Raw genomic sequence first — 14341 nt, 5'->3', positions numbered from 1 at the left:
CACGCTGACAGTATAACCAAGGAAGAGTGAACAAATTGCTTCTTTTTAAAGCCCCATGGATCACCCCTGAATATTCATTGGAAGGACTGATGCTGAAGCTGAAGCTCCAATACTTTGGTCGCCTGATAGGAAGAGCCGAGTCATTGGCAAAGACCCTGATGCTGGGAAAGATTGAAGGTGGGAGGAGAAGGGGATGACAGAGGATGAGATGGTTGGATGCCACCACTGAGCAAACTCCAGGAGATAGTGAAGGACAGGGAAGCCTGGTATGCTGCAGTCCATGGGGTCACAAGGGGTCAGACATGACTTAACGACTGAAGGGCGACAACAATGGATGTATTATGCCTTAAGGCCCAGAAAGGAACAACCTATAAATTAGGGATCCCCTGAGCTCAGCATCAGGTTAATCCTGGCTTGTCTGTAGCCTGGTGAGCGCCAGCCTGTCTCCCAACACGAATGAGTCCTAATGTTGTAAACGTCAGTATTTTATTTAAAGGCAAGTATAAAACCAGTTACAATGTAATATTAAGATTTTCCATAGAAAATTGTATAAACGTCCAAACATACTATTTGTCAGGGCACAGCCCCAGACTGTGGACTCAAGAAACATGGTCTTTGTGGGGACTCGGGGATCAGCCTTTAGAGTTCACCCAGTTCCTCACTATGGGCGAAGTCCTCAGACCTCCAACTCCAGGGCTCACCCCAGAGAAGAGGGGGTGGGAACGGCCCGCACTGGGCCAGGCTCGTCCACAGGGCTGTGGGTCTCAGCATCCCACTTTATACCAGAGGAAACCAAGGCACAGAGAGGCGCACAGCTGAGCGCGCAGTGGGCAGACAGGGTCGGCAGGTCAGTCGCCATCCCAAGACGCCAGCGTCAGGCCGAGCTTAGGGAGCTGTGTCCTGCTACAAGCAGACGAACCCAAGACGACCTCGGATATCTCCCGTGCAGCTCTGCAGCACTGGGGACCCAGCCGTCTGGCCAAGAGGCAGGGTTCATTCGGTCCCTGTGGGCGCCACCTCGACAGGCTCCCAGACCTCTTCACGCTAAGCTCTCTGACCTCTGGGAGTTTTCCAAACCCCTCCTTAAAGGACCAGCAGCCTCCAGAAGGATCCCTTAGCTCGAGAGTTTCGAAGGAACCCTGTTTAGGGGACTGGGTCCCGGCCCCTACTGTGCTGTGACCTCAGGAGAGCTGCTCTCCTTCTCCGGGCCTCAGTTTTCTCATTGGTAAAATGGCCATGTGTATTTAAGTGGGAGTAGAGAGAAACAGACACCACACTGAGGGATGAACTCGCAGAAGGTCTTCTTCAAAAGACAGCAGGCACATCTAGGCATCTGGGATGACAGGAGAACAATGTCTCCTGGAAGCAGGGGAGGGCCGAGATGATCTCAGAGAGAGCCTCAAACCCTCTGGGCCCACCAGGAGGTCAGAGGAAGGGGTGCGGGAGGGCGGTCAGCTGGGAGAGTAATGGTGAGCCGCCTAGTCCCTGCAGCCCCGATCCGCGTCTAGAACTGCATGGAATCCTAGGCCCGGACCTTGATGGCGGCAGGGGAGGCTGAGGCCCCCAGGACGGCACTGCCCTCTAACCCTGCAACTTCCTCTCTCGCCAACCTCCTCTGCCCCCCACCACGATGTCAAGACCCCAGCCCCAAAGTGCAAGGAGTGTGCACTGTGGGGTCCTGACCCCAGGGTGCTCCACGTCCACAGGGGAGAGACACAGGCTCCCGGCCCCACGCTCACAGACACACGGGCTCATGGAGCCTCGCAGGAGGCAAAGAGCCCCCACGCAGGCCTGGCATCGGGCAGGGGTGAGAAACCAAAACAAGGAAGAGAGAGAGGGAGAGAGGATGAGAGACAGCAAAACTGAACAAAGAGAGCCCAGAAGGCCCCGAGTGGGGAGGGAGGGGCAGAAAGGGGAGGGAAAGAGAAGGCCCACCTAGCGGTGTCCCGACTCCGCCCGGAAGCCACCAGCCCGGCCCTCTCAGCTCCTGGCCTCTGCACAAACTGCTCTCTCCACCTGCAGCACCCTGTGCCCCCTCTCTTCCACTCTTATTCGACCTTCCGAACATAACTCAGCTACTGTCTCCTCCAGGAAGCCTTCCTTGACTGGCCTTAAGCTGGCTCAGCTGCCTTCCAGAATCGCTGGGTTTCAGGCACAACAGAGTCCCACCAGGGTCCTCTCTAGTCCAGCATTCTGACTTTGCAATGCGCCTTTCCCAAATTGATTCCAGTCTCAGTCTCCTCCCCTTCGCCGGATGGCCTTCTACCCATTACTACAGCTGGCCAGGGCAAATCGGGGCGGGGGGCGGGGTGCCCACGGGTCCTGGGAAGATGTCCTGACCCTGCCCAGAGAGGAGCCTGTCTGCCGGGGAATTTCACAAGGTCCACTCAGACCAGCAGCTCTTCCCCTCCCCCAAGACGGCCAAGAGGCGGCAGCGAGCCAGGAAGCTTCTTAAATAACCCGAGTAATAAAAGTGGCCAATTAAGAGGGTGGAAGGCAGTGTCTCCACTGCGGGGGTGTCTCTCCATTGAGCAGCAGACGCACAGGGGGCTGCGTGCAGGAGCACATTCCGAAGTCGGAGCACGGAGGCCGGAGAGCGCTGAGCAAGCATCTCGGAGCCAGCTCGGAGCCAGCCCCTGCCCAGCGCGGCCCAGGCCAGGGCCCCAGCGCCCCCCGCTCCTCCCCACAGAGCCCCCGGCCTCACTGAGCATCCTCATGACAGCTGCCCGTGCCTCAGCGCTGTCCTCCCCTTTCTCTCGCCACTCATGCAACAGGGCTAGTGGTCCTCATGTTGCAGATAAGAAATCAAGGTCTCCCTCAAGGTCACGGGGCTGATAAGTGGTGGAAACACTCTTGGACTCCTCTCTCCCCGACCTCCAAGTCACATACAAAGGCTCTGCTCTGAGCTGTTTCGTTTCAAAGGTTTTGTCCAGCACCCCATCCCAGCTTGACTTGCGACCAAGGGAAGATCTGCTATTAAGGCAAGGGGAGGACAAGACCTTTCATGGAACTTCAAGCGGCCCCTGGTTGCCCGGAAAGCTGGAGAAGAAGCGGCAGTGTGGGCTTGGGCCCAGGGCCTCCGAGCACGGTCATCACAGGCACTGCTGCTGCTGCTAAGTCGCATCAGTCGTGTCCGACTCTGTGCGACACCATAGACAGCAGCCCACCAGGCTCTGCTGTCCCTGGGATTCTCCAGGCAAGAACACTGGAGTGGGTTGCCATTTCCTTCTCCAAGGCATGAAAGTGAAAAGTAAAAGTGAAGTTGCTCAGTCGTGTCTGACTCTTCACAACCCCATGGACTGAAGCCTACCAGGCTCCTCCGTCCACGGGATTTTCCAGGCAAGAGTACTGGAGTGGGTTGCCATTGCCTTCTCCACATCATCACAGGCACAGCACGCAACAATTTATAACATGCTGCCACAGGCATCACTTGGTTTAATCTGTCAAACAGCCTCATGAAGCCAGGTTTATTACCCCCATTTCACAGCAGGGAAAACTGAGGCTCAGAGGAAGAAAGCTGCCTGCAATTGATATGCCCCTTCCTGGGTACCACAAAGAGTAAGAGGTTGGGTCTGAAGCCTGACTTCCTGGGTTTGAATCTTGGCTTGCTGCTTCCTGTCTTGGCCCTCAGGGTCTCAGTTTCAGCATCTCTAAAATGGGCCACTGATAGTATGCAACTCCTAGGGTTATTATGAGGTTCCACGAATTAAACGGCTTTGAATAGCACCTGGCAGAGTGTAAATGGTATAGAAATATTTTTTAACTAATTAATTACTGTTTACTGTGCCCGTAGTCTGCACAGGCACTATTTGGGCAGGGATTTGTCAGGTGGTATTGTCCCATTTGCCTGGTTCCCCAGACTCTGGGCTGCTGAGGGCAGGGGCTGTGCATGCTTCACCCCAGTACCCAGCACGGGGCCTGGCACAAGGTGGGTGCCCAGCCACTGTCCAGAGAACAAAACTCCGGCTTCTCAGACACCATACCCAGCAGTCTCATCTTCCCCACCAAGAGACACAGGATGACTGTAACAAGTTCCCCATTCCCTGGCGAAGTTCACAGCACCCACAGAAAGCAGAAGTCAGACCTGAGCCCAGGGCGCAGGCCGGCTTCCCTCCGGCCACCGGAATGCCCACTGCCCTCTCCTGCTTGTCCTCAGGCAGGGAGGGCCCCTGACCACTGCCCGGGGGGCCCTTAGGTGCTGGGCATGACAAAGGGAGCATTAACTTGGAGTGTGAGCCCCAAATCCTGCCCTGGCTTGGCAAGTGAATTTTCCTTTCTGATCCTCAGTTTCCATCATGGAGGGTGGTCACAAGGTTTAAATCAGATCACGTGCAAAGTGCTCAGCAGGTAACAATTCATGTTCCCTGCTCACTCTCCCTCCTTCCCCACCCACCTGGATATGCCAACTAGGAACTCTTCCCTACCTAGAGCCTGGTCCTCAGCGAGCAGCGGGACTGGACTGCCCTCCAAGGCCACCCGGGAGGCTCATCTGCTCGCCCCGGCACTGATTCATTGGCTTCACAAGAAAGTAATTACTCTAAAGTCACAGCAGGAAGTCTTCCCCGCGTGGCAGCCACCTCCTGTTCTGCCACCCGCTGCAGCAATATTGTGTCAGGCGCCGGGGAGACCCGCACCTCAGCCTGCCTCCCACCTGCCTCCGCCACCCTTTGCCAGCTTCACCAGCCTTCAGCCTGCATCTTCCCCGGGGAGGAGCCTGAACCTGGGGTCTGGAGACCCAGGCTGCCCTCCTTTGAGATCTGGGACAGACGTCTTCACCCTTCTGAACCTCTCATCCGTAAAATGCTGCTAAGTTGCTTCAGTTGTGTCCGACTCTGTGCAACCCCATAGATGGCAGCCCACCGGGCTCCCCTGTCCCTGGGATTCTCCAGGCAAGAACACTGGAGTGGGTGGCCATTTCCTTCTCCAATGCATGAAAGTGAAAAGTGAAAGTGAAGTCGCTCAGTCGTGTCCAACTCTCAGCGACCCCATGGACTGCAGCCTTCCAGCCTCCTCCATCCATGGGATTTTCCAGGCAAGAGTACTGGAGTGGGGTGCCATTGCCTTTTCTGCATCCGTAAAATGAACAGTAATCAATTCCCACTTTTCAGGATGGCTCTAATAAACAAATCTCACTTATTTAAAGATTTCCTCACAAGGCTTAGCACATAGTAGGTACTCAGTCAATGATGGCGATTAACCCATTATGATTTATTTTAAGCCTTTTGGCCAATGTTTCCACATCCCATGGTTTCAATTGATTCTTATATCAACCCCGGGAAGCAGAACTCACAAGAAACTTCATCCCCATTTTACAGAGCAGCTCATCAAGGTACAAGAGATTAGGCAGCACGCACAGAATGCAGGTCACTCTAGAAAAGTTACAGAGACACCAGTCTTTCCGTGGCCCCCACTGCCAGGTGGGCAACAGGAAGCTTAGCCCACAGCACAGGCAAGCCAGGGCCATGAGCAGGGTGCCCCCTGGGCCCCTGGGCAGCTCCAGCTGCCCCCGCCACACCCTTGGGGGCTCAGCCAGGCCACAGGCCCCGGAGGGAACCAGCAGCATTTGCCAGGTTTAAGTACTGAATGACAGCTACTCTTGTATCAGGAACTGGGGTAAAAAACCATATCCTGCCCAGGAAGCCAAGCAGGGGTGCCCACTGGAGGTGGGAGGGCACTGCCCTGGCAGCCATCAGCAACCTTCACCAGCCTCGTTTCTGGCCTAGAATCTTCTAAGCACCTCACGGCCAGTCATGCCCAGAGGCTGTACCACCCCCAGATGCTGCCAGCAAGGTCAGGGACCACCCTCTCCCCAGAGCCCAGCCTGGTTCCTGACTTCTGCCCACCTCCCAAACCTGGCACTGCCCAACCCTTAGGGCGCCCACCCTTCTGCCCTGTGAAATCTGGCCATGTAACCCTTAGAACTTCCCGTGCTGTAGCCATGTGAGCCCATGGCCTGTCCTTCGGTGTCGGGACATAGATTTCAGCAACCCCCTTTTCCAGATGAGAAGATTGAGACTCAGGGAGGCAAAAGCAAAGGCCAGTTTTTATATCCTGTGTTGGGGGCCTAGCATTTGGCATCAGTAGATGGGTTTTCATTCAAACTTGTTGAAATGATGTGTCAGGACCAGAGTCCTGGTCTCCTGACTCCAGGTCCAGACCTTTTGCTCGACAAGCTGCAAGTCGGCCAGATATAGAGTCCATGTGTGTGGGTCACCAGTGGCCACGCAGACCCACTGGGGCCTGCCAGCACGCAGCAGCCAGGCACACAGAGCCTCCCTCATTGCACAGATACTTGCTCAGCATGGACTCCAGCCAGACCCTGGCTTGGCTCTGTGTGTACAAGATGAAGAGGGCAGACCCGGAGCCGGCCCCCGCAGAGCTTACAGTCGGTGGAAGGGGCAGACACGTCCCAGGCAGCTACAGTTCAGGGTGGAGGGTGCTGTGCCAGGGGAGGCAGTGGGCGCTCAGGAATGCCCGACAGAAGGTCAGGGGAGAGCTCGGGGAACAACAGGGCTGCCTCCCTCCCTGCCATGAGCCTGCAGCCATCTGTGACCTGGGAAATAACCCGAGCGCCTGGCCGCAGCGCATCGATAGGATCAAAAGCCAGGACTCCGTGGGCAATGTCCAGGCCCTCCGCTACCACTGACTCATGGCACGGTTCAGATCAATTCCCCTGGAAGTCCACGAATCTCCTGGTGGCAAAGAACGTGTGCCAGCTCTGTGCCGACCCTTCTGTGTCCTTCAAACCCCGACACGTGTGGAGATGCGGGCACGGGCTTGGAGAGAGAGCCTGACGGCGCATGTGTGCATGAGCGTGCGCGCATGTGTGTGTGTGTGTGTGTGTGTGTGTGGCTCAGGGGCCCCGCATCCGGTGGCCAAGGAAAAAGCCCCGCCTCGAATTCCTGGGAGAAGGAATCTTCAGCGTCAGCTGTCTCCCTGCTTCCTGCCTCCTTTCCTTTCCTGGGACCTCATTCCCTTCCTTCCAGCGTAAGGCTCTGAAAATCCCTCCCAAATTTGTCCCCAGAGAGCCTGCCAGCCAAACCGAGATTCTGGAAGACGAAGGAGCTAATGGAGTGGGGTTTGTGTGTTTCTTTTAAAGGAGGCTGGGAGAAAGGGCAGGGGGTGACCGGAGATTTCCGGAGACACAAATCAACCACTTAGAGTAGGAAGAACAGCCTCTTTAGATGCTGGACAAAGAAGCAGCCCTTTCTCCCTCCGCCCCCAGCACCATCTCCGGTGCCTTCCAAGGGACAGAGAGTGACAACGTGTCCTGAAATGGATGTGCCCAGAGTCCAGCGCCATGCCGAGAAACCCTTGTAAAATGAAAGGAACAGATATCACGGAGGGTGGGAGGCGGGGGTGCTCTGGGATGGGGGATGTCCCGGGAGCCTCGTGTGCTTAACCCAGGCGCTGACTTACCCACTTCCGACCTCTAGGGGAGTTAGTCTCCCTCTTTCACAGATAGCAGAGGGCCAGGCAGCTCAGAGAGGCCAAGCAACTGCCCACAGTCACGCAGAGACTGGGAGAGTTGGGATTCGATCCATGCTTCCTCCAGCCAAAGCTGCCCCCTCCCCCACGGAGACAATCAGAAATAAAGAAGCTGTATCCGCAGCGGTTTCAGAAACAATGGAAGTGCGGGGAAAGAAGCCCTCTGAGCAGCTTTCCGGGGAAGCCTTGTGACTTTGGGGCACTCAGGGGCCAGCACCCTCCTGCCCAAGGGCCTCCCAGGGCGTCATGGCAAAAAGACAAGGGACAGTCCAGCAGGCCCACCCCCAGCCCCTTTCTGGAGCTCCGCATTCGGGCTGACAGCCCAGCCCCTTCCGGCTCAAGATCAGAAATAGCTGTTACAAAAGTCCCTCCCATCCCCGAAAGTAGCTTTTTAAAAAATGCTTAAAGGCAGACACATAAAAAGGTGGAGAGCATTCTGCCAAGTCTCAACAGAAGGCAAATGGTGCAGGCATCGCCTCGGGGCAGGAAACAAAACTTTCCATGACAGACGGACTTTCTGCCCTCTTTGTGGGTCAGCTCCCTCTGGGCCTCAGTTTCCCCGTCTCTAAAGTGAAAGTATTCCGCTGAATCAGCAATTTCTTTCTTTTCTGCCAAACTGTAAAATGCTTGGTTTCCAAACAACTCTCCCTCAGAATATCAATTTGAGAGACATGAAAATGGAGCTGCTGTGGTTGATGGGGGCGGAATCCTAGGTGGTCTGCCCCCAGCTGGTCCCCCATCACCTCCCAGCACCCTGCTCCAGATCCCAGAGCTCCAAAGAGCCCGCCTGAAAACCACCGGGCTGAAGATCACCCTGGTCCTCCAGGACCTCAAACAGAGCTCCAGTAAAACAAACCAAGAGCTCCAGGCAGACTGGAGTTGGGGCACAGACACTCAGCAACGCGCACAGGCTGGGGACAAAACCAGCCCGGTCCAAACCACGCCGGGCCTGGGGCTGGAGAGGGGCGGCCAGGACAGAGAAAGGCCCCTGCCCTCCCAGGAGGCAGGCAGAGCAGCCCTGATTCGGACCCTCCAAGTCACAAACAGACGCAGAGCAAGCTGGGAGGGAGGGCCTACAGGAAGCCTGCTGGGTATCGAAGACCCTCGGCTCAGAAAGAGCACCGCCTGGCCCGAGGTTACACAGTGCCTCACGGCAGAGTGGGGTCTGCAGGCTCCAGGCACTGGAGTCTGGGTCCCTAGGATGCCCATTCTGATGCCCTCCGCCTGTCTAAAGTTCAGCTAGCTTCGGCAGGACTCTCCCAGGGAAAGGCCCCCAGCCTGCAAACTCAGAACAGGATATTTCAGTGACACTGCATGGCGACAGGGTGCCGATGTTTGTTTTGGTTTCCAAATCAACGCTTGACAACCTTGTCAGCTATAGTTTCAGTGACCACACTTCCCGCATGGTAAAGAGCTCGGAGCTGATTGGCCCAAGGGGAAATCAAAGCAGGAGTGAACCAGGCCAGGGGCTCTGGTTTGGGTAGGCGTTTTCAAAACACGGATCCTATCCCAATGACGCACATGAGCTGATGTGCGGTGGTACACAAAAGGTGACTTTGTAAATTTATATTTTATTGACTATGTCAGTGGGTAAACAAAATGTGGTCTACCCACATGGAGGAATATTATTCAGCATTACAAAGGGATGTACTGCTGGTATAAGCTACAGCGTGGATGAATCTCACAAACATCATCTGAGTGAAAGAGCCAGGCACAAACGACAACATGCTGCCAGACCCCGTTTATATGACAAGTCTCCAGAGACAGAAAGCAGGTCAGTGGCTGCCTGGGCTGGAGGAGAAGTGGGGATTCACTGCAGAGGTGCAACAAAGATCTTTTTGAGGTGATGCGAGAGTTCTAAAACTGCATTGTGCTGATAGCTGCACAGCTCGATGGATTGACTAAAAATCATTGAACTGTATGTGTAAAACGGGAAACCTCTGCAATATGCAAATTATACCTCAATAAAGCTAGCTGAAAATTTAACGTTCACAAAACTAAGATCACAGCATCTCTGGTCCCATCATTTCATGGCAAATAGAAGGGGAAAGCGTGGAAGCAATGGCAGATTTTATTTTCCTAGGGTCTGAAATCACTGCAGACGGTGACTGCAGCCATGAAATTTAAAGACACTTGCTCCTTGGAAGAAAAGCTATGACAAACCTAAACAGTATATTAAAAAGCAGAGACATCACTTTGCTGACAAAGGTCCATCTAGTCAAAGCTATGGTTTTCCCAGTAGTCACATATGGATATGAGAGTTGGACCGTAAGGAAGGCTTGAGCACTGAAGAATTGACGCTTTTGAACTGTGGTGCTAGAGAAGACTCTTGCAGGTCCCTTGGAGAGCAAGATCAAACTAGTCAATCCTAAAAGAAATCAATTCTGAATATTCATTAGAAGGACTGATACTGAAGCTGGAGCTCCAATATTTTGGCCACTTGATGGGAAAAGCCAACTCATTGGAAAAGACCCTGATTCTGTGAAAGACTGAAGGGGCAAAAGGAGAAGGGGACGACAGAGGATGAGATGGTTGGATGGCATCACCGACTCAGTGGACATGAATCTGAGCAAATTCCAGGAGATAGTGAAGGCCAGGGAAACCTGGCGTGCTGCAGTCCATGGGGTCGCAGAGTCAGAAACGACTTAGCAACTGAACAACAACAAAGCTGTTTAAAATATTTTACAAAAATAATAATATAGATGGTGATACATGACTATGGCCGCAGTTCATGGAGGTAGAACCCCAAAAGTTCCCAGCTTGGAAAACACTGAGCTACACAACCAAGGTTGCCCTTTGGAGAGGCAGAAGAGCATCTCCAAGGCAGCGAGTTCCTCCAGGTGGACAGGGGAAATGCTGGAAACTTCCCTTCCCCAGGACAGGCTCTTTCTTTTGCTCACCTCTTGGGACCCCATGCTAGACATCCTGGAAGGATCTGAAGCCTTCAGTGGCCAAGAGCCCAGGTAGACACCCTGGTCTCACTATCTTATGGACATAAGATCAGAAGTGGCCTAGCAGTTCAAACTCAGATTTACATATTGTCAAGGCTGGGAAGACCCTTTGAGGTCATCCAGTCCAGTGCTTCTTACACTTTTCCAAAAGGTTGGTCATATGCCTGCCCTCTTCCCAAAAGAAAATCCTTATGAGAAACCCAAATAAAGAAATAAATATAGAATGCTATTTGTATGAATCTGTACTGTAGGCAGTGAGAAAACAGTTACCAGTCCTTGAGATTGATGAGCCCATTTGGGTCTGTTAACACTTAGAACTAGGATTATGGTTGACAGGTCCACCTTCAGTTTAATTCTATCTCTGGTTTGGGCCACAGAGTATCAGGAAAATCCTGACTCACACAGATTAGTAGCTACAAATGGGACCAGCTTTTAGCAGTTTGCTTTCTGATCTCAGAATATTCTTCCGACGAAGAGAAGGCGGGGGTGGCTCTAACTTGACTCTGAACCAACAAATCAACGTTAAGTCGACTTCCAAGAGTTAAGAGTAAGAACTCAAAAGTGAGTGAGCATATTTTCATGACCATCTGACATTTTTTTAAACATCAATTTTTATTTAACATTCAAGGAATGCCTAAGGCATCTCTGAGGCAGCCTGGAGCTTCAGGCTCTTATCACCTTTACAGACAGGGCAACTGAGGCTCACTCAAAGGAGGAGGCAGACGTGCTTTGGCAAAAATCCCACTTGAGCCCTGAATCAACTTCAGAAAAGATGCATCTCCCCAATCCACCAAAAAAAAGGGGGGGGGGAGAGAAGGTGCACGTGCCCCCTACAAGGGCAAGAAGAGAGACACACTCACCCTCCACCTGTCTCAGCAGCGCCCATGTCATTCCAGGCAGCACCAGAAGCTGACATCACACCCCACACCCTGGGTGCAACTTGAACTGGGCATTGCTCAATGCCAATCCATCTCCCTCTAGGACTGGGCACGGTGTTTCCATCTCCTTAGTAGCCAGGTCCGAAAGGAACACACACACACAATAAAACAAACACCCTGCAAGCCTGGGGCATGACGACACCATCCACAGGGGCAGACCAAAGGGCCCTCCCGGTTTCACCATCAAAAGCAAGCGCCTGTTTCCCTGCCCCACCCCAACAAAGCTGCCCACACAGGGCAGAGAGGTGGCCTCCCCATGGCGAGGCACCAGGCCATTCTCGAGTCCTGCAGAGAGACAACCAGCCCAGGAGAGTAGCTTGTCTCCTCAAGGGGTCCAAGACATCTCCCCAGGAAGCCAGGCCCTGCATGGGAGACTGGAGACTCTGGGCAAAACTGCCCCCTCACAGCTTGACAAAGAGTCTCTCATCTTTACTAATGTCAATCTGATTACTTCATACCTTCCAAAAAGCATCACCAGCCTACTCGCCCCTTGTACAGCTGTGGGTGGATTTTATCATTCCCATTTCTCTGATAAGTAAACAGGCTTCCGAGTAGGCCAGTGACCACTCAGTTCAGCCAGAGATTCTCACTGGCAGGGGCTGGAGGTGGCACTTGAATCCTGTCCAGTGGCCAGCCCGCCCAGGAGAGATGAAAAAGGAGGAGACCCATGGCCAGCGGTCTGTGCTCTTGTGAGCAGTAGGACACAGGAGCGGAAGGAAAGATGCTTCTCAGGGCATCCTCCAACCCCTGGGGGTCAAAGCCACAGTTCCCAACCCAGAGTTGCCCATGCCTGGGACAGCAGAGGGCCCTGCTCCCTTCCTGATATGCTACAGACAAACTCCTCTCCTCTTATCAGAAGGCCGATTAGGTAACACTGACAGCCAGGTTGTGGGCAGGAGACAATGTCAGTTTCCCAGCTGGGAATCCGGGCTGGACAGAAATGTGCTAGCCAGTTCAGCAAGCAGTCTGCGCCACACTCCAGCCAGATCTGGTGGTCTGGGTCCATTCACTGTCCAGTTTTCCAGCCTAAGGTTATCTTTGCTTGTGTAGATAACTCGGTCTTTAGGGCTGAGTTTGTTGGGGGTCCAAAAAAACCATGAGAATTGGGGGTAGGGAGAAGAGAGGTGAAGGGAGGTGTTTCTAAAGCTCGTGGCCAGTCTGATGTAGGTCCAGTCCAGCCAGTTGGACGTGACAGAGCTGGAGCAAGACAGCGGGCCCTGGCCTCAGTGGACAGACCCAAGCACTCTGAAACACAATTTTTTTTTAATTCAAGGAAAAACAGAAAGTTAGTGGATTACTTAAGAGTTGTTTCTTTTCACCCATTGACAGAGGGGAGCCCACTTACTACATCCTTGGGGAAAACACCTAAGTTGCCAGGAGTATCTCACATCCCAGCTTCACCACCTATTAGCCAAGACACCTTAGGCAAGTCACTAGCATCCGTGCCTCGGTTTTCTCATCTACAAAACTAGGATAAGAATGCCCCCACACTTTGTGTTGCCATGAGGATTAGGTGACATCACGTAAAACACCTACGGTCATTATGTCACCTAGAAAACAATGTGCCTGGTCCAGTGACGGAGCGGAGGTGTCCCCCACGGTAGTCAGCGCCGGTCCCCATCCTTGGAACTAGAAAACCGAGTTTTCCCAGTCTGCAAACACAGCTTCCAGCCCCACCTGCTAGGACCAGCTGGCCGCCCACCTCCTACCCCGGCCCCTCCGGAACGCACACATTCCAGGGCCGTCAGACCGGAACGACCCCCAGCCCCGGGCCGGGAGTGCGGGGGGGCAGGGCGGGGCCCACTCACCTCCGCTTGTACTCGTCGCGCTCGCGCTTCACCTTGGCGAGCACGTTGTAGAGCGCGCGGATCTCGGGCGTGATGGTGTCGATCTGCACGCCCACGCCGTCGGGGTGCACCCACGACACTCCAGGGCCCTGCACGGTCTCCACGCCGCCGCCGCCCGTGCGCCGCACCTGCGTGTAGCTCCAGATGGTCCCGGGCAGGCGGCCGTAGTACTGCGGGTGCGAGCCGCCACCGGGGGGCAGGCCGCCCAGGGCCGCGGCATGGTTGGCGTTGGCGCCGGCCGCCGCGCCGCTGCCCGGCCCGCCGCCGGGAGCGGGGGGCCGCAGCAGCTCCGGCCCAGTCTGCACGGCCTGCTCGCGGGAGAAGGTCTTGTAGCGCAGCCGCCGCTCGCGCTCGCTCTGCTGCTGCTCCAGCTGCTTCTCCAGCAGCCGGTTGCGCCGCTCCAGTTCGTGCACCTTGGCCAGGAAGCAGCGGAAGCGCACGTTGAGCCCCTTGAGGAGATGGATGTTGGAGCCCAGGTCGTCCCGCAGCGCCGCCGTCACCGGCGACGGCCCGGGCCCGGCCCCGCCGCCGCCACCGCCCCCGCCGGGGCAGCCCCCGGGCCCGCCGCCGCCGCCACCCGGCGGGCAGCCGAAGGCCAAGGCCATCTCTCCGAACAGCAGCGAGTTCACCATGCGCCGGCCGCGCGGCTCAGGGCCCAGGGCCCGCGGCTCCAGGTGCGGCTCCAGCTCCGGGCAGGGCTCCCGGCGCGGCCGGGCCAGGGCGGGCGCGGGATCCAGCGCGGCCGGCCGGGCGGTTCCAGATGCGCGCCAGACGCGGCCTCCGCGATGTCGGCGAGCCGGGCCGCCCCCGGGTGTGGGCGCCGCGGCGAGGGAAGGGGCTCGGGCCGCAGTGGAGGCCGCGGCGGCTCGCAAGGGGCGGCGAGGGTCGCAAGTCCCGGCGCCGGGGGTTGTCGGAGACACTGTGGAGGCGCCGCGGCAGCCGCGCTCCGAGGACTCTCCGCGGGCACTGCCCCTCTGCGGCGGGCCCCGCCCACTGCAGACATAGGCCCCGCCCCGGCCGCGCCCCGCCCACCGCGCCTTCCTCTGCGGCGCTCCCAGAGCCGGAGGCCCCGCCCCAGGCCCCGCCCAGCCCACCCCTGCGGCGCTCCCGAAGCTGG

The 14341-nt window shown here is 55.8% G+C and overlaps 1 protein-coding gene across 1 annotated transcript in view; it reads right to left on the bottom strand.

Moving 5' to 3' along the window:
- The window catches only part of IFFO2 (intermediate filament family orphan 2), a 46100-nt gene extending 32244 nt beyond the window's left edge, over positions 1–13856 (bottom strand). Inside the window, exon 1 of the mRNA XM_068968888.1 lies at positions 13186–13856. Coding sequence (XP_068824989.1) covers positions 13186–13856 — 671 coding nt within the window. The remainder of the gene's footprint in view (positions 1–13185) is intronic.
- Positions 13857–14341: the final 485 nt, after the last annotated feature.

Source organism: Capricornis sumatraensis, chromosome 3 (assembly GCF_032405125.1).
Source record: "Capricornis sumatraensis isolate serow.1 chromosome 3, serow.2, whole genome shotgun sequence".
Classification (NCBI taxonomy): Eukaryota; Metazoa; Chordata; class Mammalia; order Artiodactyla; family Bovidae; genus Capricornis; species Capricornis sumatraensis.
This window is presented reverse-complemented; position numbering and strand designations above follow the sequence as displayed.